We start from the raw sequence: 26391 nt of genomic DNA on the forward strand, positions 1-26391 counted from the left end.
AAAAAAAAAAAAAAAAAAAAAAAAAGTTACTGTGGCAAAAACACTGAGAGAGGAAAAAATGGTAGAAGATGAACACTGGAGAAAAACTAAGCATCAGATCATGGGTTTATAGGCCAGGAACAGACTTTACAATAAAGTTTTATTCTAAGGTGATGAAGAACCGCTGGAAGATTTTGAGGGAGGGACTGGTACTTTGCTTTACCCTTCAGAAAGATTATTTGACAACTGTGTGGAAAACAGAACAGAGATATGGAGAAGGTAAAATGACGGCAAGAGTAGATGTCAACAGACCAGGAGACCAGTTAGCAGATCGCTGCAATTGTCTGAGTATGAGATAATAGCCTTTACAAGAATGGTAGTGACGGAGAGGCTGAGAGGAAGTGAGGTTTGGGATATACTTTGAAAACACAGCTGGTATGATTTAGTGATCAAAGGGATGTGGGGAATGACAGGAAGAATGAAGTCAGTGATTGATAATTTCTGGCTCAAATAAATGGGTAAAATGATGGTGACATTCAGTTAGATGAGACTTCTAGGGTACGGATTAAGTCTTTTTTTTACTTAATACAGATTCGCTTGAGATATAATGCATTGTTTTACCATTTACATGGAAAAATTATATTGCATACCTGTTGTTCAAGGTCTTCAGTGTATTTCTTGACTTTTTGTTCTCTCTCTGCTGCTTCTCTTATAAGCTGTTTAAGGTCAGTAATGCTTTGATTCTTTTTGGCAGTATCAGTTTCCAATTCTTTCAGCTTAGTTTCATACATTCTAAAAGTATAAAGGAAAAAAACAGTATAGACATAGTATGTAATTTCTCATTAATTTAAGTCAGTTCAAATTATTACATTAAAAAGATTATCTTACTATAGTCTCTTTTAGTCAAACCATTTTCCTTTTTGTGTACACAGTAATTTAGCACTAAAAGGTGATACCAACGATAAGTATCTCTATTTAACAAATATGCCAATTAAAAGAGACTAGGTGTTTCTCAAAATTATGAATAAGGATGGAATCTGAATTTGACCATTGTAAAGTTCAGTGTAAAAGTTACAAAACAAAAAAATATGGTCAAATTCATCGAATATCAAATTTGTATTAGTGAAAATCACTAGGAATACAAAGTGGCAGAAAAACTTTTCATGCATGTACACAGAAAACTTTTTTCATATATACAGAGGGTTATCCATGTAGCAAAAAACTAAACAAAAAACAATGTAGCAGAAGTAAAAATTTGTCCAAAATCATGGGTGAGAGAAACAGCGCACGCACCATGTAGGAAAAATGAAGCGTATCAAAGTCTAAAAAGTTTTTAAAAATTCATGACAAAGTAAATTGTCAAAAATTGAGCCGGACACTTCTGCGGTGACATCATACCTAAATAAAGATAATGCTTATAATAGTCCAGCTTTTCCAGAAAAAGGGGGAAAGGAGGGAGTGCCTTTCTATTAAGTTAAAAAAAGATAGCAGTACTTCTTTGGCAACAAAATTTGGTAGACACAGTTTAAAGAAGAAAAACTACGATTAACTAAATGTATTAAAGAAAAACTTTTAAGAGTCCATAGAAAGCAATGTTCTTTACATGAAAAGACTGTCTGCCAAAGGATAAAGGAAAAATACAAGACACTCATTCCTTCACTTCATTCACATTGCTGCTCAAGCCATCCAAGCAGAGAGGACCCCTCCAGAGATGACTCCACATCACCCTGGACTGTCCCAAGGACAGGATAAGGTGTGACACAGAATGTGTTATTAAGTTTGTTGAATAGAGAACGGCTACTATAAGGATTTCAGCATGAGCAAGACCACTTGTGTCATGGATCCCAAGAGGCAGCTCTAAAGTGCTTCACTGAACTGAGTGTATAATCTCAGTTAAGACTATAGCAATTATTTTCTCCCCCTCAGGGAAGAGGGTAGATTTAGTGAACCTGGAAATCAAGGACCAGAATGACCTTTTTCTCTCAGAATTTCTATTTTGACTTATTTTTTTTTCTTGAAAAGAGCATTCTCTATGCACAGTTACACTGGCAGTTTTCAAATTAACAAAATACAAATGATTTAAACCATTAAATCATCTCCAATTATGATTAATATCTTCATCTTCCCATCAGTTTTAAATCTCATTAACTGCTTTTGTTTTTTGTTTGTTTTGTTTTGTTTTTTGGTAGCGGGGATCAAACTTGGGTTGTTGCACTTGTGAGGCAGGCAGTAGAACCACTGAGCTAAATCCCTAGCCCTTCATTAATCTTGTTTGTAGCTTCAGGGAGTTTTTTTAGAAAAGGAGAGGAGTCATCATCTCCACAGATTCAAATAACTTGAGTCATAGATATAAAATTTAGTCAAAGCCACAGTAAGAATTCCTTTTTTTCTAGGTCATGGGCGCTACTGAGCTCTCCAAAGGAACCCAGGCAAGACAGGCCTTTTTGACATAACACCCAGCATGAAGGACAGATTCTCGCAGTAGCAGGCACTAGGTAAACATTTGCTGAACAAATACATCTGAAAGTAATTCAATATTCTTTCTGAAACCACATGTGACTGCAGAAGAAAATAAAGGATCAACCAAAACATTCACTGATAAGGTTGATAACTGAAAGCCACCATCTGAGGAGACACAAGGACTGGTTTGTCTTCCCTCCATACTTAAACATATTGATTATTTTCACCCTGACACCAAATTTTGGGCATAATAATTATTTCCAGGATGTAGATCGAAAAAATGAGGGCTAAAGGGGAGAAGGGTAGATTCTGACTCCTCTAGGTATAGTGTCTGGATAGAAACAAAGGACTCCTCCAGGACCATACAGCCTTCTATACTGTCCCTAATGCGTCTGCTTAACTTTTCTCTTTTTACCTTAGACCTGGCTGACAAGGCCAAGTACAACATGGCCAGTCCACCTCTGTGGGACCTTTTAGTCTCACAGTGCTCATAAGATTCCCATCCTAGCTGTAGTGATGGTGGATACCATCTTGCCTCCCATCAAGGTCATTCCAAATAGCAGTTAGGGCAGACATAGTCCTCGAAGACATCAGAGAGGAGACCAAATATGAGGAACTTTATGGAGATGATACCATGTAGGTGAGTTTGCAGTTTGAAGTGAGAGCAGCAGAAATGTTGATGGTGAAGAATACTGTTTCACACAGGACAATTATGGTGGGAAAGGACATAGGCAGGATCCAATTGGTCACTTGCCTCAAGACTCTGAATCAGCAATGGGAATGACTCCAGAGCCTTTTGCCAACACATCACGATCATGACAAACTACCCACGGTGATACGAAATCATGGCGATTCAAGGACACATGTTTACCTATAAAATCCCACAGCCACAAGGATTAGCTTTACAGGCAAAAATCCCATATATTTTCAGGAAAGGTTCACAGGCCAGGAGAAAACTGAGTATAAGTAGACAGAGGCTAGACTAAAAATTGCTGAAAACATCTGCTGGGGCTATCTGAAAACAGAGTGTCCAAAAGTATTGCAACTCAGCACAGACTGCGACAAGACAGATCACTTGTTCTAGCTCATATGTGAAGTATAAATAAAGAAGTCGAGGTTGGAGTTGGAGAAAAACAGCACCCTGGGGAACCTGGGCAGCATCAGCCAGGCTCCTGGCTGAGGGCAGCTTCATGCCATCCACCTGGCTCCAAGGCCTGAGCCCACTCCATCTGCTCTGTGGAAGAAAAGACTCTTTGGTAATGCTAGGACAGAATATTAGCACAACAATATTAGCATAAAAAAACAAACTAGGTTATTAAGAATAATATTCTTTGAAATCAATGATGTCAGGATCAGAACTAAGTAAACTCTGTACAAGTTTTAAACATTGCAATTGTTCCTACCTTGTAACAACAATTGATTTCCAGCTCTTGCTGTCAGCACCTTCAAGCTGTGGACCTCTACACTCTGCTAATTGTAATCTTTTACCAGTCTCTTCTAGTTGAACTCTCATCTTCTCATTTAATATCTCTAAATTATTCTTGGCTATCCGCAGTTTCTCTGCAGCTTCAGTTTCCTAACATTAAAAGTTAATTAGCATATTATGACAAAACATAATACCGTTCTTAAAGGTTCAATGTATTCAAAATTATAAGTTGCAAAACAAAGTATAGAGTTCTAAATGCTGATTACAACTGTAATAAAAATCCAGTTTCTCCTGTAATACACAATTTGATCATAATAATTACTAAGAAAGATCATGTAAATGAGGCCAGAGAAATATATTTACTAGTATTTACTCTAGTGGTTACTCTTAAATTTGTCATTTTGTTCTCCGTAACATTTTTAGAATAATGGGGTAGTTTATATCTTTGTACACATTTAATGGATACTGTGTTTTGACTTTCTAATTTAAAAGAACTGGCTATAAGCATAAACCATGTGTAAGTGACAGGTAATTTTCACTATTATACATTCATTTTTAAACACATTATCAAGATGGCCTTGTAATACACGCAGTTTCTCTTATAACCAGTTTACAATATATTAATTTCAATTTATTCAGTGGAACATCCTTATAAATAGCAATGTCTACTTGTCTGGAGCAAGGAATATATTTTGCCATTTAAATAAAAAGGAGAGGCATGTTCTAAGTCACATGAATAAACAAACATTAACTGGCTTAAACCTCGCAGAAGCTCTGTGATATATGTGTACTATCCCAATTTTATATATGAGGGAATTAAAGAACAGAAAGAAGTAGCTTGTCCTAATTCCCATGAATGCTAAGAGCTAGGATCTGAATCCAATGTGAGTAGCTTCTACATTACACTGCCTTTGAATTTATTAATTTTCATATTCTCAATATCCCTCACAGTGAAAGGATATAATGACAAGTATAAAAACACAATTCCTAAATTCCTTAATTATCTACTTGGTACAGACACTGTCATTAAGGATCCATTTTAAGTTTTGCCCAGATGTCTTACTTAATTGAAAGAGAAATGAATAATTTTTCATTAGTCATGAAAGTCACACCTTTTTAAGTTCTTTACGAAGTCTTTCATTTTCAGCAACAACTTTTTCTGTGCCTTTCGCCTTGGATTCATACTGCATGCTCAACTGACGTCCAAGGTGAACTTTAAATTTTTCTAATTCAGACTAGTAAAACAAACAAACAACCAAAACAAATAATTAAAACAAAGAAATCAAATGAAAGATGATCTTCCAAACTCATAAAATTTAATTCAAAGTAGCATTGGTGACCATATATGACATGATTAGAATTGAAGACTTCCCTTGAATACTGGTCGTCTTATCAGAATTTACCGACCTTGGCTATACATTAGAGTGAGGTGGTTACTCTACAACACACACACACACACACACACACACACACACACACAATGACCAGTACAACACCTGTCTTAGGGACCACCCAATCAAATCAATCTCAAGGATGAAGTCTTGGCCATCGACATGTTTAAAACCAGGTACAAGTAATATTCGCAGCACCAAAGCAAGATCGATGGTCTTGAAACAAGGATGATTAAGTGGAACCACTGTATGACTGTCCTTATATTCCTCTCCAATAAAAAAGTTTTTTTTGGTACTGGGGATCGAACTCAGATCCTTAAATTTTTTCTTTTACTATAAAATATGTACAGCATCCATTAAAGCATCTTATATACTGAACTTTAAGCTTACCTAAAGTTAAAGCTAAAATATTAAAATATTCCTGTCAAAATTATCAAAATTTTAAAATTACCTTTAACTTCTCATTTTCCTGTTCAATGTTAGCGGTTTTTTCACTGGTGAATATTTCTGATGCTCTTTTCAATTGTTCATTTTCTCTCTGAACCTTTTCAACTACTTTTTTCATTAAGCCAATGGTTTTTTCTAGTTCTGGGATTGTCTTCCCACTTCTACCAGCCTGCAAAGAACATGTTAACCTTTTCATTTAATTAAATATTTGAGAGAGTATAACACAACAGGCCCACAAATGTACTCATTATTATTAATTCCAATAACCGATTCCAGATTCTGTGTAAACTCAATATACCCTTCAAAGAATTTTGTTAAATAGGAATTATAATTTTCACTTTACATACATGAAAACCAAGATTTATAAAATGTGATATTCTTAAAATCATGTAGTAAATAGGTAATGGTTTAAATAGTCTAGCTTTGATATCTGATCCACATGAATAAATCTAAGTATTCCAATCTGTTAATGTGCTCTCATCTATACCAAGAGTTTTCTTTTGATACAATTAAATCACCAAAGAAATGGTTTGTGTTGTTAATGAGCTTACGAGTAATCAAAAAAAAAAAAATTTTTTTTTTTTTTTTTTTTTGAGACAGGGTCTCACTATGTAGTTGAGACTGACCTGGAACTCGCTATGTAGCCCAGGCTGGTCTCGAACTCACAGCGATCCTCCTGCCTCAGCCTCCTGAATGCTGGGATTATAGGCCTGCGCCACCACGACTGGCTTGAGTGATCAAATTTTAACTGTGGCATTATATACATAATTTTCTTCAAGAATAGCCATTATTTAGAAATTCAGTTTTTTGTCAATATAATCAGGACACATATCTGAAATAAAAAACCTTACTTAAATATACTTACAGAGATGGGTCCCCATTTAATAAGCATAATTGCTTATAATTTCAAATCAAAAGTTTTTAATAATTGGGTAAATCAGTGTACTTAATTTTTTTCACAGTTGAGTTACATTCATTATTAACCAGAAAAGGTAGAACTGTCACATATACTTTATTTTGTACATATTTTATATTTAAGCTGAAATTAAACTATACTAAATTATGTATAATATAAAATGTAAATATCAGAATAAATTAAATTTTCTAAAAGAAACAATTATCCTCTTATTTTCAAATGTGACAATTGCTAACAAAATAAAACTACATATCCTTCCACCTCAGGATATTAAATTTATCATTTCTACTGTCTGAATTTTTTTCCTAGTATTTGTATGCACATGCACTGTCACTGTGAACACAGGTTGCTGTCAGCAAGACATTTTCCAAAATTACTCTTAAAATTTTCACTGAATCCATATTTAAATTATTACCAGAATAAGTTTTTGCATTATGATTGCTTCTCATCAACATGAAAGCAATTAGCTTTAGCCATTGAAGCGAAATACTCACCCCTCTAAGTTTCCGCTCAACCTCTGCTTTTTCTTTCTTAAAAAATTCACACATTTCCTTCAAATCTCTTACTTGATTCTAAGAGATAAAAGAAAATACATAGCAATCTGACACAGTTACAGCCATTCAAAAGGACAGGCAAACCATTCATGGAACTAACAATAATCTCGTTACCAGTGTAGCAAACTGAACTGGATCTTTATACTAACAAAGACTGCAAGCTAAAACATATGCTAGTAAGAGTATTTTGTATAACAACTTTTAAGAAAAAGTTCTACATTATTGTCTTAGTGTGCAACAAAACTCTAATTTTTAACTACTAGTTTTACAAATACATGCATTTTTGACTGCTATATCCCAACACTTAGAAGTGTTTGATACAAAGTAGGCCTTCAACAAATAACTGTTAAATGAGAAAGTATATACAATATGCCACTATGTTATTTTATTAATATTCATTTATAAGCTAATATAAGCAAGCATAATAACTATGTAGGAGGGGATGGGTTCAGGCCTTCAGTATCCTAATACAATATAGAATATTACACTTACCCTTAGTCTTGGCAAATCTTTATTTGCTTGCTCAAGCTGAAATTTCAGTTCAATATTTTCAGATGATAATTTCAAGTTTGCCCTTTGGAGCTCTTGTTCTTTTTGATAATGATCACCTGACTCTATTCCAGAAGTCTTCAGAAAAATGAAATTTGGAATATTTTTAAAGTTTAATAAATAAAAGCAACAAATACATACTAGATAAGAAAATACTATGCCGAAAGAGGAATTTCTTCTCAAAGTAATATGAAAAAATGGAGAGACCTAGGGAAAACTAAACTAAATTAGAACATAAAACTAGCAGTAAGAAAGGTAATGTAAGTTTAACTGAAACAGAAAACAAAGTAAAACTTAAACATCCATATATAAGTAATGCCTTCACATATATACTCTCAAAATGATTATGCTAGTTTATATTGGTGTTTTTAGTCCAAAATAAAAGTTATCTGGTTTTGTGGTTGAATTATGTTCCTTGACTTTCCAAATCATATAGGTTAAAGTTATAATTCCCAGTACCTCAGAATATGACCTCTTTTAGAGACAGGTAATCATGTCAAAATAAGGTCACTAAAGTAGACACAATCCAATATGATTACAATCTTTATGAAAGGGAAAGGTTGGGAACTTGGACACAGAGACATGCATAGCAGAAAGATAATATGGAGAGACTAAAGAAAATGGACACTGTAAGCCAAGACTGGGGATAGATCCTTCACTGAAAGACTTCAGAAGAAACCAACTCTTGTCAACACCTTGATTTTGAATACTTAGGCTCCAGAACGGTGAGACCAGACATTTTTGGTGTCTAAGCCACCAAATCTATAGTACATCTCTCCCTCAGTATCCACAGTATCTCACTGGTTCCAGGACAGCCCCTCCCTCCTGCATTACAGATAACAAAATTTGTGGATGCTCAAGTCCCTTAGGTAAAATAGTTATATTTGCATATAATGTATGCACATTCTTCTAAATACTTTAAATCGTCTCTAGAATACTTGTAAAACCTAACACAATGTAAATGCTATTCAACTATTATGACAATGTATTATTTAGGGAATGACAGGAAAAGGAAAGTCTGTACATAATCAATACAGACGCACCTTTTTTCTTCCAAATATTTCTGGGCCATGGTTGGTTGAATCTTCACATGCACACACTTTAATACGGAGGGCCAACTGTATTGTTATGGCAAGCTGAACAAATATTATGAAAAGAAGTACCTGAATTCCTTTCTCCTTCAGAAATCATATCCTCATTTCTTGAACTAAAGTAACCACTCCTCTGAAATGCACTACAATGCATTTCTCTTGGTATGCCTCTACCCTGGGTTCTTTATGTTTATTTTTATTTCTCATTCTGAACTGTAAAAATTATTTGAATGAGAAATATGTGCTTATTCTTCTCCAGCTTGAGCAGAATACTACCTATTTCATATGACTCATGTGAAATCATTTTGTGAAAGCACTCAGAGTGGCTTCAGTTTCTTTTTGCCAATTTTTCTGTCCACTGGCTCAATGGGCTATAACGTTAGTAATACTACAGACACTATAATTCTTAAGATATTATACAAATAATATACCTACTACACATACTTCTGAATCATATTTTAACTATCAGAATTTATACTACTTGATTTTTTATAGTATTTTATTATCTATTTAGGTAAGATGTAGTAAAAACAAATAAATCACAAAATAGGCCTTTAGAAAGATAAAGAAATTGTAGACAGACATTTGATTTTGAGGATGCATACGATGCTGGCAGAAAAAGTGCATGTTTCCACCTGATTTTTTTGTCTAAGAGAATAAGTATTTATATATAGCGGCAAGAAAATGACACTTTTGTTGATGTCTACAACCCACAGTAATACATTCCTACTTATTCATGAATTTTGACTCTTCTCAGTGCCTGTTTATGGGAGAACATCTTACCACTTACAAGGCTGTCAGATTTTGCATGTAGTAGTAGGTGAGTAAACTAGACAGGATAACTTTTAAGAACTCCAGACATGGAAATCTTTAATTTTCTGTCTCTAAGCTTATCTCCTCTATCTGTGGTAGCCATTTGATTTAATGAATGATAATCCTCTATAAGTACCACTGACTGATAACTGGAAAATATAAGAAGTATCAAAGAGGAGTTATTCTGAGATTTTACATGAGGATATATTTTAACACTTCTCACTAAAATATGAATGTAATTACTATATAAGTGAATGTATATCAATTTTCCTTCTATTCTCAGAAAATAAAAGTATTCTTAGTTCACTGTCCAAAGTTCTGCACAATAAATTCTAATGGATTCTATAAATATAAACAGATTCCTATATAATTAACTTCATAGGAATTCCAAACTATTTTATTGGAATATAATCCTATTAAAAGGCACAAATTTCTTGAAATTAAATTTTTAGGGAATAGGAATTGGAGTCATACTGGAAGTCCCAAGTTCTCTTATTAATTCTCTTATTATTTAGAAAAAACCAAACAAAACCAACAAACAAAAAGCATTGTGAACTTAGAAAAAGAAATAAATCACTTTTATCCATTTTTTCTCTTATAATTCAGATATACAATTTCAGTTGCTATCTGGAGGACTTATGTGAATGGAGTAACTCAGGTGGACAAGATAAAGAAAAACTGTAATTTGATTTGAACTATAAACAAACATCTTATACACCTCAGTATAAATTGACTCAAAGTAGTATGTATCTGATGTTCAGACCTGCTAGACCTGGATTTAAAATCCTGATTCTAAATCTCACAATCATTAGAGGTGTACTTATTCTCTCAGTTTCATATGTAAAACAGAAAAATACACTTTGCAAAGTATTGTGAGAAATAATCTTAGGCACAGAGCCTAAAACAACATAGTTGACCAAAAAAAAAGTATGCTCCCTTTCTCATTATTAAAAAAAAGTACTTGTTACAATACATGGTATGAAGAATACCAAATAAACTTGCTATATATAAAATAACAAGTAAATAAAACAGGTTCAATTAGAAATTTCTAAGACAAAATAAAACACCTTTAACATGCCTTTTTTTTTTTGCTATTTCTTTATCTAACATGATGCTTTATAAAGTGTATACCAATAGTTAAAAAAAAAAGAATTCTAAACTAACTGAGGAAATGCATCACAACCAATTTTGAAAATAAATTATTAAAAATTAGAACTTTTAAAAAAATCCATTAATAGTTTATCCTTTTTAAGTACTGTATGTATCCTGATCTATTGGTATTATATGTATGTCTTACTTGCTATACGAAATTGCAGCTAACAAAGAAATAAAGAACTGCTGTGTATCCAAAGCAAAGACATTTTATTTTTGGCTAGACCAGTATCTCAGATTCATAATTTGTTTGCGCCTCCTCCTCAGCACTGAGGATGCACTAGGACCTGTGGCATAATCATGATTTTTCACAGCAGTCTGGGATCCATATAGCTGTGATTCACACCTTCAAGCTATGTGCCCCTTCCCTTTTTCATTCTTACCTATCTTATTCTCTTCACTTTCAATGGTCCTGTTTCTAATTTTTCACAACATTTTTTATTAATTTTCTCAACTTTAGGATTTGTTGTATTTTTCAAAATTGGAGCTAAAGTCTGCAACATCACCACAGGTTGACCTATGTGGATTTGGTCTATTGTTTAATTTTGCTTCAGCTTCATTGCATTTAATAGGATCTACATCCTCTGCTTTGTTTACTATAATACCTCAGAATACCACAGTGATGCAGTTGTCACTGGCATCTATTCTCTTCCTATTTTCTATTCTGAATATTTTGTTTTGGGACTTTTTTTTTGGTTCCTGAATAAAATGTTTTTTCAATAGAAAATATTATATCATATATATTAACACTAATAACAAAGGAAGCAAGCATACCAGATTCTGCTGATGTAGAAAAAAAAAGAAGCATAAAAAGGAAAAATATATCCCTATCTATCTCAAGTATTTATCTATAACAAGTATTTAAAACAAGATCTAAACAATTCTACATTAATCATTAATGAGTCTTTATTAACTAGAAACATATAACACATATCAATGAAAATAGCGCGGCAACACACTTCCCCCTTCGTTAAACTATCAAAGCAAAATGTGTAACAATTATAATTTCCAGATACTGCTTGTAATGAAGTTTTATGCAAACTTTAAGCATCCCAAGTTTTATTATATTAGGATTAAAGAAGTTACTTAACAACATTATGAAGTAAAAATAAAAGTCAAATTTGCTGTGTCAGTGTTAATGAAAAGGTTTTAATCTTTTGGCCAGATAAAGGAACAAGTTTATTTCACTTTTATGCATATAAAATAGGCAAAAAAGATATACACTTACTGGAGGCTTAGAATATTCATCCTTTGAAAATTGTTTTTCTAAAGCATTAAGTTTTTCTTGAAGGTATCTATTTTGTAAACGTAAATCTTCAACAACAGAATCTCGAGGAAGAGCCTGATGATTCCTGTGAACAAACCCAGATACTTTACTATACAAATCTCAACTTTTTCCTGTTTACTAAATTAAAATATAAGAAAGCAATGAAAAATGCAAGTGTTTATGAATACAGTCAAATGTTTTTTGAAACTTCTAAAACCTACATATAGATAATGAAAGTTTAAACTTAAAGACTCTCCATAATCTTGCTCAGGCATATCTGTCAAATTTCATTTACCAGAAGACTTCTTTTATATAGGCAGATAAATCTACTTTTAACCATACATAGCTCATCTTCCTCTACATTTCTACTGGGGATATGCCCTATGTCCTACATCCATATATACTTAATTTTCATGTCTGTATCTGATTCACAAAGTTCAAATATAAAATTTCTTAAATTTGAAGAGGTTAAGTATCTTCTATAAAGTCTTCTCCAATTACTTCAAACCTTGTAGATTCACATTAGAAAAAAGAGGAAAAAAGAACTTTTAAAAGTATTGAAAGTATTAAAAGTTGAAGGTTTCAAAAGTAAAATGTTCAATTCTCATGAAGATATGGAGGCTAATAAAAATTGAATCTGGTTAGATTTAAGAAAAACAAAAAAAGGGAAAACTGTTTTTAGATCAAGCAGTAACTTTAAACAGATGTCAAGACATAGAACTGTTTGATCATTTTTTTCCTATCAAGTGAGATTCTGAAGGACAAACAAAAAACAACTAGTAACTTGGACAGAAAGAGATTTGTAGGTTAGCAGCTCATAAAACCACTATTTTTTAAAGGTGCCGGAGATGAAACCTAGCCTCTGCTTCCCAAATCATGGAATTGTTTAAGGTTGGGGCATGAGATAACCCAGAAAACATAATGAGATATCTTCATACTCTGAGGCTTAGAAATTCCCTCTCTCCTTATTTGAGTTACAAGACTTTCAAGTTTCAAGTATGTTTAGCTCAGGTAATAACAGAAGTAAAGAAAAGGTAAACTCACAGCTGGTTGGCTGACACTTAAATTCTAGTATTCTACCAAAATCTGCCTTACACTATTTCATTTTCAAAGTCCTTAAATAGTTGCACCTTAATTTGTGACAGACAACTGAGTGTGTTTACTCCATCATACCTAGAACTCCCACTCACTCACGCTATCATGACTACCATGCAATTTCTTTTAGGAAGGCTTTGAGATTTGTTTTACTTTGGGATCTCTTTCCAAATTACGTTTTCTGATACAGTTATAGTCATACAAAATAAATGTCCTAAAAACTAAAACTACTTAGTTTTCTGTTTTAGTTACTTCTTCCAAGATTTACTTAGGTTATACGTAACTTGTTATTTTCTCAGCCAAGAGTGTTCAAATGATCTGTAATCATATGAATACTCATTGGCAAGGTCTGGTATCTGTCTGTAATATTTAGATATGAGGATACATATCTTTAATACTTTTATCACACATTTTTCTATTTAAAAATTATGAGGGGAATCTTCTCCAATTGACACAGCTGTACTACCAATGGGGTGGGACAACAATTTTTTTCTCCTACATCTTTCTGTTTTCCCATTGCTGTCTGGAATTATAATTTGAATCTAGACTATCCCCCCAAAAGCTCATGTGTTGAAGGTTTGGCCCCCAACTTAGTATATTAGGTCCTGGCTTGTTATCTCTCTCTCTGCTTCCTATTGTCATGAACTGAGCCTCCTCCTCTGCCACATGCTCTGGCTACCATGATGTTCCAGCAACCAAGTAACCATGGACTGAAACCTATGAAACCATGGGCCAAAATAAATCTTTGCTCAAGTTTATTTTCTCAAGCATTTTGTCAGATTGACATAAAATTAACACATTGGCTATAGATATGCGAACCTGCTGAAGTACACATCATGAAAGGTGTAAATAAGGCCCTGTATTCTGTCCAAAGTCCCCTAATGGGGAGCTGTAGGGAAAAAGGAGTATCAAGATAACAGAGTGGAAGGAGCTCAAGAAAAGGACCCTTAAAAGTCATTTGTGAACTTCTGCAGTCACTCTTGAGATGCATTTGTATGGCTCTGGTGCTGAAAAGAATGCAGAAAATTTGGGGAACTGAGTAAGACACAGCCTATGTATCAGACATCTGTGCAAGTGGGAGGTGTACAGGCAGGACAAAGCTGAACCAGCACTGTGGAAGCTTTGAAGAGAGAACTGGGGTTGGAATCAGAGCCCAAAGAAAGGAGGTTGGAACCTGAAATCCGGATCTAATCGGATGGATTACACGCTGAAACAAAAATATATTTTCCACAGAATTTAAAAAAGACTCAAAGGCTCACAGCATAATATTTAAAGGTCAAGGATATAATTCAAAATTACATAGCATACAAAAATTCAGTAATATTTCATCTCAAATGAGAAAAGACAATCAACACAACCCAAACTTGAAACAATACACATTTATTATTTCCCTAACTATGGGTCAAGCAGTTTTCATCAAAATAGGTGCTATATTTCTATGTGATAGCTTACCTCATACACAGTATGTCATTTTCCAAGTCAAGATTTCTCTTTTTTAATTCTTCCAACTCTTTTTCTGACTCCAAAGCTCGCATTCCAATAACCTGATCAACAGTCATACCAGTTGTTTTTAGTTTCCTCTGCAAAGTTTGTTTCTCTTTGTCAGCTCTGTGGAATGTAGTATAAAACCATGAAAACATGCCACTTACTCTTTGGCTTTTTCCATCTATTAGGTTAGAGCTTACTCATTATTAGAACAGTATACACCAACTGTACCATTCTATATTTGCTATGAACTAACTCACTTTAAAATCATACAACACTCCACTTGTAATTGTTAAAATGTGTTTGAGGCATTTTAAAGAAAATAAAGTGAGTCATAATGATAAATACTTAAAATTAGAAAAATTTTCACATTATCAATTATTATAAGATTATAACTTCCAGATTGATATTGTAAATGTTTTACAATAAAATTCAAACTTACTTGGCAAAAAGATCCTTCAAAGTAGTTAACTGCTTTGTTAGAGTATAAACTTCTCCTTCTTTCTCTTTTAACTTGTTTCGAAGTCCCTCTATTTTGGTTTGCCATTTTTTACCTTCTTCCCACCTAATTAATTCTTCTTTAGCACTCTATAAGCAATAATAAATAAATTAGAAAATTACTAGTATTATTTTTAATTTTATCAATTTCTACCTAGAAAAATAGTAAATCAATACTCCAAGACAATATGTAAATACGTAATGCAACTTCAAGAATCTTTAGGCATACCAATCTAGCAAAAATTAGCAAAAATGACCTTCAGTCTGAAGAGGTTTTATCACTTGACAGATAAAATTCTGGGTGAGTTTTGACTAATGTCAGCATCTTTATAGAGTTTTAAAATTAAGATTCCAATACAGATGATCAAAACTAAAATAAGCTTTGAAAAATAATTTTAAATATAAATGATCTAATTGTGTTGGTTCATGATACTTTACCATCAAAACTCACTAAGGTTTCAATATACATTATTTTATATATTTAACACATATTTACAGTATTTAGTTCTAACCACATGCCAGATACTATTGTAGACACTAGGACTAGAAGCAATGAACCTGATAAAAAATTGGATCTTCATGAATATTATAATATAGTTTATGTTGACTGACTTAGGTATAAATAGTAAGTATAGACAGTAAAATGAGAAACAAAAGAAACTGGGCATCAAGTGAACTGGTTATAAGTGCTTTAAAAAAAAAAGAAAATAAAGGAATTAGGGTATCACAGTAATAGGAAAATTAGCTAGTAATCATAGTGCTATTATAGCTTGTTATAATTTTGATAAAGGAGCCAAAGAAAGTCTGTATAATTCAGTCAGGAGATTACAAGTTCAAGCCTAGACTGGTCAATCTGATGACTTATGGAGACCCTGTCTCAAAATTAAGAAATAAAAAAAAGATGGTGATGTAGCTCAGTGAGGAGGCCCTGGGTTCAATCTCCAGTACCACAAAAATAAACAAAGTCCTCCCAAAGCATAAAGTGTTTAGAGCTAGGCTTTCAGAGGGTGACGGACCATGGGGCACTATATTCACTGGTAAACTGATCCACTTATAAGTTCACAGCTTAATGTGCTGTTAGGAATTGTGGCCCTACTGGATGAGGTGGGTCACTGGAAGTGTGCTTTTGGGTATGTCTCTCCCCGACCCTTCCTCACACCCTATTTCTGGACTGCCTTGGGTTGAGCAGCTTTCTTTCACCAAGCCCTTCCTTCAAGACATTTCTGCCTTAGAGCCAGAGACTATTAACTATCTGGCTGCTCTGAAACCATGAGTCACATGAACCTTTAAGTCATGCATGTCAGGTATTTTGTCTCAGTCATGGGAAAGCTGACTACTACATCAATAGAGCTATGGACAGAAAGCATGTTGTGGCTTTACGTTTACAGATTCAATCATTTTCATCAAAATGACACTGATGTTATGAATTTTCATAGGGAAAATACTATTCTATTATTGAAATACACTGTTATTGAAAGTATTTACTAGATACTGAGCAGTTTCTGGGTAAATTTTATAACGCAGAATTTTCCTAATTATAGTGATTTTTTTTTTTTAGGGACAAAAATTACAACAAACACAAATGTTCTCAGGTAACTTTTGGTATTTTCAATATACTAATAAGGTTATCTCTAGTTTATTATTCATAATAAATTGTATTATAAGCATTTCAGTTAACTTTAGTTTTTCTTTGGGTTGATTATCCTATCACTCATTTTTATTACAAGGTGGTTTACCAGTAAACCTGTAAGAAGAATTTAAGCAACTTTCCTCATACTACAAAATAAACTGGTGAGTGGGTTGGCTGAAAGTTACTGAAATACATTTGGTTCAGAGTGGGTATTTTAAAGTTTATCTTTGTCCAAAAGGTCAAAAGCACCAACCTACATAAATGATTATTTGGGGGAAAATACATAGCTGGGTATGTAAGATGTGAAGCGTCGCTGGAGGTACTATGGTGTCAGGAAGACGCCACACAGATGGTGTAGTGATTTCCAAGAGCTACATAAATGATGCCTCGTTCCTTAAGTAGACTGTGAGTTAACTAAAGGACAGAAACTTTTCTTAAGACTTATCTGCTTAGACAGTACTACTTTTCACATGTTTTAGGCCCTCAAATTACTACAAGATATTATATTATCTGTTTATCAACTATATATTTAATCTGTCACTATTTTATGCATATTACTCAATATGCTTTATTACATACCTTTTCCTTCATAGGTTTTACGTCTACCTCATCCACCTTTCTTTCCAGTTGGCTTTCTAGTTTTTTAACTTTCTTTTGAAGTTCCTCAATTAAACTCTGTTTATTATCTATCAGAGGTTTGCTCTGAAAAAATAAGATAGAAGTTTACAGTTTACAAATAAATGTCAAAAAGTACACCAGATATTCTAAATACAGAAATTTTGCGGCCCATCACTAACCCTACTTTCTATAATACATAGGTATAACAGGGTAGTTGTTCCTGTATTTTATAGAATACACTATACTAGAGTTTTATATACAATAGAAATCAGTAAAGGAATTAGTTATGTTTATCAAAATGGTCTGAAAGCCAGTTTTAGCAAATACCGTAGATAAAATTAAGAAGGGAAATAAAGTACTACTTATTACAAAGACTATCAGAATTATATATAAAATTACCTGTAACCCAGTAGTTAGTCTTTTAATTTGTCTTTTGAGTTCTTCATTCTCTTGATCAATTCCATCTTTTTCTCTAAGTATTTTATTATAGGCTTTTTGTTTTCTTTGTAGGTCATTATTTAAGTCATTCAAATTATCAGTTAGTGAGTTTTCTCTGTTTTTACTTGTTTTAAGAGCTTCTCTCAATTTTAAAAGGTTTTCATTTAAATCTTCAATTTGTGACTAATGAGAGAGAAAGAGCTTATTCATGAATCTTCATCATCAATGATAAAAACAACACAAAACAAAAATACCATTAATACTAAATATAAGAACAGTACACACGATTAAAAAACCCACTATATATATATATATATATATATATATATTTCCCCCCATATTCATGTCAAACAAACTTAGAGAAAAACAAAAACATCCGAAAACAAATTAATCTTCAACAACATACAGGAACAAGATTTCATGAATTAAACAAATGCTTCATTGCACTCAAATGGAAGAAATAAGTACCTATCCGTGTGCCTAGCAATAGTTTAAAAACTATGAAGCATGAGCATGATAAAACAAAATATATGACTTGAAGTAGTTCTAATGTACTTTGTAAGGACAAGATATGAAAGGAAATGTGTAACATTATACAGTATATATAAAAACCATCAGGAAAGTATTTTTAGCTATTTTATATAGTGATAACAATAGAAACATTACTTGGCCTATAATGATTTACTCAAATAGATTACTACAAGCCAAGTACTACTAATAATACTAATAAATATTATTATTTTGTTAAAGGGAAACAATCTTAGACAAGTCAGAAAAGTATTTGAAATGGAAGACTTGAATAGGAAGAATTCAGACAAGATGATATTTTAGTATTAAAAAAAGCTATTAACAAAGGCGTATTCCTTATACAATTAGACAAAACAAAAGCAATAAATCCACACATCTCACTTATTGATTTAGAAGTAAAAACTGCTTAGTTAACAATAGCCAAAACTTAGACACATCTAAGATGTCCCCAGAAATTAAGTAGATACATAAAATGTGATATATTTAGACACTGGAAGATATTCAGGGCTAAAAACAGAAATGTATTACCAAATGAAAGTCAATTTAAAAAGGTTACTTACATATTGTACAATTCCACCTACAACTCATTTTGGAAAAGGCAAAGTTATAGAGAGTAAGTGTCAGTAGTTCCCAAGGTTTGGTGGAAGTTAAGGGGAATTAGTGGAAAAGTTTTGGAGCCATGAAAAGTTTTTTTTTTTTAATTGAGTTTATTGGTACATTTTAGGTATACAGTACAGTTACATTCATCATTGGGATCTTGTACCTTTACATTAACAGGTCTTGGGTCTCATTTTTTCCCCTTGTCCCTGCCCTCCCTTCACCCTTCCTCCCCTCCTCATTTACAAACATTTTATTTCCATTTTTAAAATTTTCTCCTATTTTTTCTTTTCCCTTATTACCTTTCCCCTATCCTTCCCACTTTCCCTACACCTTTAGCCCTTTTTTTCCTATTTCACACTGTCAATTATCTCATTAGGATCTTAAGTACTATTATAGTTTTTCACACCAGAGAAACTAATGAAAACAGTCTTTATGCTACAATATTGTGCAGCAAAGATCCATGTTCATTAATATATTTGTTTAAACTCACAGAATGTATAAGTGAACTCTAACATAAACCTGAACTTCGGGTAATTATAAGATTTCATTTTAAGTACATTAATTATAAAAAATATGACACCCTAGGGGAAGATAATGATAATGGAAGAAACTAAGCATATGTGTGGGGTGCTATATGAGAAATCTCTATAGTCTCCTCTTGATTTTGCTATGAACATTAGACTGCTCTAAATCCTTTCCCAATCCTCCTGATAATCAGTACATGAATGTCATAAAGTTGTATTGTTAAAAAATGCACACATATGCTTATCTATCCACCACAAATTCATTATAAATTCCCTACTCAGGGTCAAAATTAATACCTATTGTTACGGTTTGGGGCTACATGTCCCCACAAAGCCTCATATGGTCAAAGACTTGATCTAGAGTGTATGAAGCTGGAATTGATTCATGATACAATTCTAGACTCAAGGGCACTAGAATTAAGGGTATAAGTGCTACTCTGAGTAGTCTGAGTAAGCTAAAAGGGGCAGGGAGATGCTGTTTAATTCATTTGTTATCTTTGGTGCCTTCTGAGTACCACGCTGTTTCTGCTCTGCCATGCCTCTTTGTCACCCCTGCCTTGGAGTTGGCTGATTACCGACTGAAACCTCTACAAATTGTAAGCTAAATGAACCCCTTTCTGTTTAACTTCTGGTGTCAGGTATTTTGTCTCAGCAATGAGAGAAAAGTAACTAGCACACATATCAAAAGTGGATTCTCTTCCAATATGAACTTCTAGGAATACTGTAATAGAAATGTTAAGTGCTGATACTCACCTTCAGCTCTCTAGTTTGTCTATCGACAATCTGCTGAACATTGAGATTTGCCTCTTTCTGAGAAGTTACAGAAATGATGTGTTCTTCTGCTGCTGCTGTCATTTCTGCCCGGAGTTCCAAAAGTGCTCGACTAAGTGCCTAAAAATTAAAACATATGTACATTTTTTAAAATAACCCAGTTTACCGTATTGAGTTGTCAATTAACAGCCATAATGGTCTAGAAACAGTAAACTTAACTTTTTTCCATTTGGGGAATGCTCTGTTTTAAATGTGTCAGATGTTATCCACATAGGTTGATTACAAAAACTAATAAAGAGAAAACTAGTATTTTATTTGAGCAATATCAAATAAATAAAGTTTATTTACTACTATTTTTCTGAAAATATCATTTGTTCGCTAAAACATAATTCATCAAGAAGACATGTACTTTTCTAAATAAATTTCCATTAGTGACTACACTCTGTTCTTTCCCAATTGGATGTAAGAGTTCAAAATTTCAACAATAACTCTGAGAAAACAGTATTAAGTCAAGAAATTTGTATTACAAACACGAGGGGTGCTTTCAAATATCCAAGTTTAGATACTTACAAATTATCCACTCAGTATATCCTTCATTATAAAATTAATTTAATTTAGGTAGACAAAGTTAGAAAAAATGGGTGGGAAAAGCTTAAAACCCACCAATAAATTTTGTGAGCTACCAAGAACAGCAATATCTTCCAAACAGTTTCAGTATATCAAATCTCAGATTAATGACAAAAAAAGTGAATGAACTGACCAACTCCTTCACGAATCTATCTCTGAAATCTTCTTTAACACGTCCTTTTCACTACCACATTTCTTTCTTATTCTCTTCAAGTCACTGAAAACTACCGAATTTTTTTAACCAGCCTCAAGCCGCCAAAAAAAAAAAAAAAAAAAAAAGAGCAGTAGAAAAGGTGAAAATAATCCATAAATTTCTGATGACAACATAAAAAAGGTAAACTAAACTGTACTCACATTTAAAAATAACACTGAAAAAGTCTATTTAAGAATTATCTTGAAATATCTGTCCTATTTTACAGCATTTTACTTTAACACATTTACGCTATCACATCTAACTCATTTACAAATCTTCTCTATTTATTTTTACTAGATGTTAATAATTTTCTGTTATTTACTTTTTGTTGTTTTTCTTTCAAGGACAACTGGCTCTTTAGCCGATCTACTAGATTTCTCATTGTAGTTGTTGGAGCTCTTGAATTTGCTTCTTTTTGAGCTTGCAGTTCAGACTTTAAACTCTGTGATTCCTTTTGTGACTGGGCCAGAAGGCATCTTAAATCTTCTATTTCTGTTTTCATTTTTTTCACTTCACCTTCATGGTTTTCTTGGAGCCTGATATAAAAAATGTATTTATTAATTGTTTCATGCAATACTTGAAAAAAAATCTTATAAAGTCGTAAAATGGCTATTTGAAATACTCCATATGGCAAAAACATTTTATATAGAACTTTTTCTACACTCAGAATTTAAAAGTGTTAAGTACTCCAAAACAGGACATAGATTTACTAAATCAAAAGTAATCTCCCATGTATAAGATTTCTAACACAATGAGAAAAACAGATCAAAAACACACCATATGCTGTTACTAAATCTCATTTGGAAGAAAAAAATGACAATTACTTAAATGAAAAAATACATGTTAATTTTATCAGAGGCATCTTTAATATGTGAGAAAATAATCAAAAGGTCTAATAAGGGCTTTAGTGCTGGGATGGAATTGTGCATTAAGAACATCAACTTTCTCACTTTTTCTAAATAAGAAAATTGAAAAATAGTTCTATGATTAGAAACTGCATAATTAAAAGCCTATTTTAGGTTTAAAATATATATTATGATAAATTTGCATTTAGAAAATGCAAAATTTAGAAAACCATTTAGAATTTCTAATACAGAAAATGTTGTAAACACTCAACTGTCAGTGTAATTAATAAATTACTTCTTCATTTAACAATCATTTATTGAGCCTCTATTTGTGGCACATACACCAAGGCAAACAAGCAAACTTTGTATGTAATTTTATAATTTTCAGGTGACTTTCATATACAGTTCCACTGGGCCTTCATTTAACCACTACGAATGGGCCAGGGTTATGTACTACTGTTACAAAAGGATGAAGCTGACACTCATACAAAAAGATTCTAGGGTAGAACCTCTATTGGCTTTCGAGCCACACTGACTATTTCAAACTGCGGCCTTCCCATGTCTTCCCAGCCCTGTTACTGAGCCTCCCACAGGTCTTGCTTCCTATCTGAGAAATGGGGAAAATGATATGTCACAAGCAGTCCAGAGAATAAATTCAGACAATATACATCAATATCTGACAAAGCAAACATATTTATCTTCACTGTCATAATTACCATTTGCTTATTTTTAAGTTCATGTCTAAGCCTTACCGTAATTTCATATTTTCAAATTCTTTGATTTTTAATTCCGTGATTTCTTTTTGCCTCTCTAACTCTTGTGATACTTTCTTTAGTTTGCTTAAAAGTTCAGAGAGAGAGTAATCTTGTTCTGCAACTGTCTGTTCCATCTCAGCTAGACGAATAAAGTGCTTGTTGGTAGGAACTGTAGCAGGAGATTGTTTTATTAAATCCTATGAAATACGAACATATTAGCCATGGACATACATAATTCAATACCACTTATTCCATAATTTGAATTTAATTTCTCAAATGACCAAAATACAAATCCTAAAACTTAATAATTTAATAGAAAATGAAGCCTTAAAGAAGAAATAAAGATTGTACTCTTCCATTGCTAGCATTTAGCAAAGTGTACACCAATAAATGCTGACTAAATTAATGAGGTAAGGCTCAAGGATTCTCAGGTTACATATTAAGAGGTGAAAGACAAGTCATTTTACACACAGAGAACAGAATGATTCAAAGAAGCAAGTATGAGTTCACAAATGGGAAGTGTAAGTTTAGTCAGAAGCTTTTAATGAGTTGAGTTTGGAAAGAAAGACTAAGGTTAGATCATAGGAAACCGTACATGGCTAAAGACAAGAACCATGTTTTTGTGAGTAGTGCTAAGTTTGAAGGGTTTAGGTTTAAAAAGGGTTTGGATTTGAGCTGTGTTTTCAGATTATTTTTGGCAATAAAAAAGTGGGATAACTTTTAAACTATAGGATTTTTAAAAATCAATAAAGAATAGAACAAAAATCTAGAATCTTACCCAAGCTGTTTGTTTGAATTTATTGAGTGAGCTGTCAGCCTGTAGTTCTAATTTATGATGAAGACTATGAAGATCTTCTTCATGTTTCTTAACAATTTCTCTTTGCTCCTGTTTTAGCAAAAATCAAATCTGTACTTTAAATTGTGATTCAAATAAATTAAACTCTGAAGATCTTAAACATTTTATTTTTAATAGTCTAAAAATCTCTGAGATAGCAAAAGAACATTATCTTCATATATATATATAGACATCTCCCCTAATGAACCTTCATGCTTACAACCTCAACCTTTGATAATTTATTCTTAACATTAGAATAAGAATGACACATAAGTATCATCTTTTAACTTGTTTCTAGAAAATTTTTTAAATGTTAAGGTCCCTAGTTCTAGCAAATCTGAGTTCTACTGACTGCTAATGTAGTAGAACTCAAGTTATTTATTGCCTTGATTCTTACTTATGAATTGGCATTTTTTTATTTTAATCTTAACGTTTCACCATGACAGCCAGCTGTTTCTGGTTTGGTTATTCCTTGAGACACAGATACACATATACAAACTGCCAGTTTTACTGACAAATCTGTAATCTAATCATGAGAAAGTAACAATTTCTAAATGGAATCATATGAAAGCAAGAAATAAACGACCACTTTAAGACAGCGTAAGATTTGGCATTTGACTGAAAAAAATGAAACAGAATGAAAAATATAATGAAATACCTCTCTGGCTTTTTCTAGAAGACGCTGGTATTTCTTCAATACCTCTTCCTTTTGATTTAACCTTGCTTGCATGTTTGCAATGGTTTGATGAGCAATTTTCATTGCATGATGAGATGTTGGCTCCACCTCCTTTCTGCCTAGTTCAGCTATAAGCTTTTCTCGTTCTGCAGTGGCAGGTAATCGAAGCCTCAGTTCAGTGATTACTCTGTCTCTTGACAGAATATTTTGCTCTGCTAACCGTAAAGCAGATTCTTTTTCTTTTAGTTTCTGCAGTTAAATCATAACAAATAATGAAAGCTTACTTTTTTCTTTAAAATGCTGCATCTGAATTTCAGTTAGATATAAGCAAAAAAGTTTTATTTTTCACAGATTTCTAATAAGATTAGATGTTATTTTTAACATAATAGTACTGTTATTTTCATGCATATTTTATCTGTAAGGTTATCATGTGTCAAAACTTCATGGTTGGGATAAAAATAAAATTCAATTGGGGCACTTTATTAGGATCCTGCAGTTTAGAGGCATATATCAGTGCTGGTACTAGTCTCAGAATGGAAATGTAATAAATCATTCCTTTTATTTGGATCTACAGACTTATCAAAGCACTAAAACTCCATAAAAGTCTACTGAGTATAAAACTGGAATTTCAGTAGTTCAAGTCTATGTATAACTACAATCAAAAACTGCAGTTCATTAAAATAAAGCAGGAAAGGGGCCAGGGATTTAGCTCTGTGGTTCCACCGCCAGACTCGCAAGCACAAGGACCCGAGTTCAATCCCCAGTACCAAAAATAAATAACTAAATAAAAATAAATAAAACAAAGCAGGAAATAGACTTTTTACTCTTCATTGGTATTAAAGCAGATATTTCACTCAAGTAACTCAATAGCAATTCATATAAATGACAGATCTGACTAATGAAGAAAATTGGTTTCCTGAATTTATAAAGAATGTATAATTTACATGAGAAATTGTTGTCAAAATTAATTTATGGGTCATATGCTCAGTTGGAAACTAAAACAATATTCATTTATATTATTTTCTAACAATTTTGATATGATAATATATTAATCAAATCTAATACCTAGACTAAATCATTTCTTAATAACTAATTTCTAGTTTACCTTTACTTTCCCAAATCATAAAAGCATTAGAGTAAAATTGATTCAAGGGTATACAATAGGCATTTCAAAATAAAAAATATCATGTAAGCACTATATTGCACATACATCTACGAATGTTTTTTTAAAAAATTTTCTTTGAAGCTCATTTTTACTGATCAGTGTGCCTAAAAGTGACAAGTAGTAATTAAATGAATAGTGAATTCAAATTAGCTACATCTGCTGTTGATTATTGGCTTTTACAACCCTTACAGGAGAATAGAAAGCGACAGTGGAATCAGAAACAAATTCATCATCTTATGCTTCATCATTAAATATTACTTAGAAAATCCCCAGTACATACACTAATCAAATTACAAATTCTGCTGATTACCTCTTCTAGTGCTTTGCAAGTTGCCTGTGTTTCTAGGATGACTCGAATATTCTCCTTGAGTTTTCTTAAAGCAAACTCCAGCTGATTTGGAAGGGGCAGACTAGGGTCTGGCATTGATCCTGTAGCCTCCTCAAACTATTAATAAATATCATGTTTTTAAAAACAGAAGTTGCATCATCAAGACTAAACAGCATTAGTTCATACAAATGTGTAACAAAACATATGTTAAACCTCACTTATATTTTAAATGTAAGAATATAACATCAATTTAAATTTCATCTGATTTAGAAAATATTTGTCAGTTAATGCTCCATGCCACGTCACAGTAGCAAACAGGATCAGTCCCTCCTACCTTTTGTGCTGCATTTATGATTTCATTTTGCTGATGCTCAAAAATATCAAGTTGACGTTCCAGCTCAACTTCTCTTTGATCCCAGGCCATTTGTCGTTCTTCATGAAACTGAACAAAGACAATTTGTGTCAGATACACACACACACACACACACACACACACGCACGCACACACACACACAGAGGCATATAGCAGGCATTTTACATACATTTTCTCATATAATCCTAATAGCTCTCTGAGGTCACTATTATACTCATTCTATGGAAAAGAATACAATTCAGGTAATGAAGTAACTCTCCTAACATCAGAGAGCTTGACAGATATGATGTCAGGATTTCAATCTATTCATCTATACATTCATTCATCTGAGCATCCAAAACAACTAATGACATAAAACTAGA

General features: G+C 32.7%; 1 protein-coding gene across 1 annotated transcript in view; it reads right to left on the minus strand.

Moving 5' to 3' along the window:
• Cep290 (centrosomal protein 290) overlaps positions 1–26391 on the minus strand; it is a 79294-nt gene that overhangs the window by 6893 nt on the left and 46010 nt on the right. The window contains exons 32-49 of the mRNA XM_010629786.2: positions 25991–26098; positions 25639–25773; positions 24146–24412; positions 23431–23538; positions 22650–22849; positions 21375–21588; positions 20215–20352; positions 17771–17992; positions 17333–17455; positions 15068–15213; positions 14593–14748; positions 12007–12130; positions 7666–7800; positions 7114–7191; positions 5708–5872; positions 4978–5100; positions 3843–4015; positions 630–771 (exon numbers count right to left, since the gene is read on the minus strand). Of these exons, the coding sequence (XP_010628088.1) occupies positions 630–771; positions 3843–4015; positions 4978–5100; positions 5708–5872; positions 7114–7191; positions 7666–7800; positions 12007–12130; positions 14593–14748; positions 15068–15213; positions 17333–17455; positions 17771–17992; positions 20215–20352; positions 21375–21588; positions 22650–22849; positions 23431–23538; positions 24146–24412; positions 25639–25773; positions 25991–26098 (2757 nt within the window). The remainder of the gene's footprint in view (positions 1–629; positions 772–3842; positions 4016–4977; positions 5101–5707; positions 5873–7113; positions 7192–7665; positions 7801–12006; positions 12131–14592; positions 14749–15067; positions 15214–17332; positions 17456–17770; positions 17993–20214; positions 20353–21374; positions 21589–22649; positions 22850–23430; positions 23539–24145; positions 24413–25638; positions 25774–25990; positions 26099–26391) is intronic.

This window comes from Fukomys damarensis, unplaced genomic scaffold (assembly GCF_012274545.1).
Source record: "Fukomys damarensis isolate Sample0158 unplaced genomic scaffold, DMR_v1.0_HiC HiC_scaffold_15, whole genome shotgun sequence".
Taxonomy (NCBI): Eukaryota; Metazoa; Chordata; class Mammalia; order Rodentia; family Bathyergidae; genus Fukomys; species Fukomys damarensis.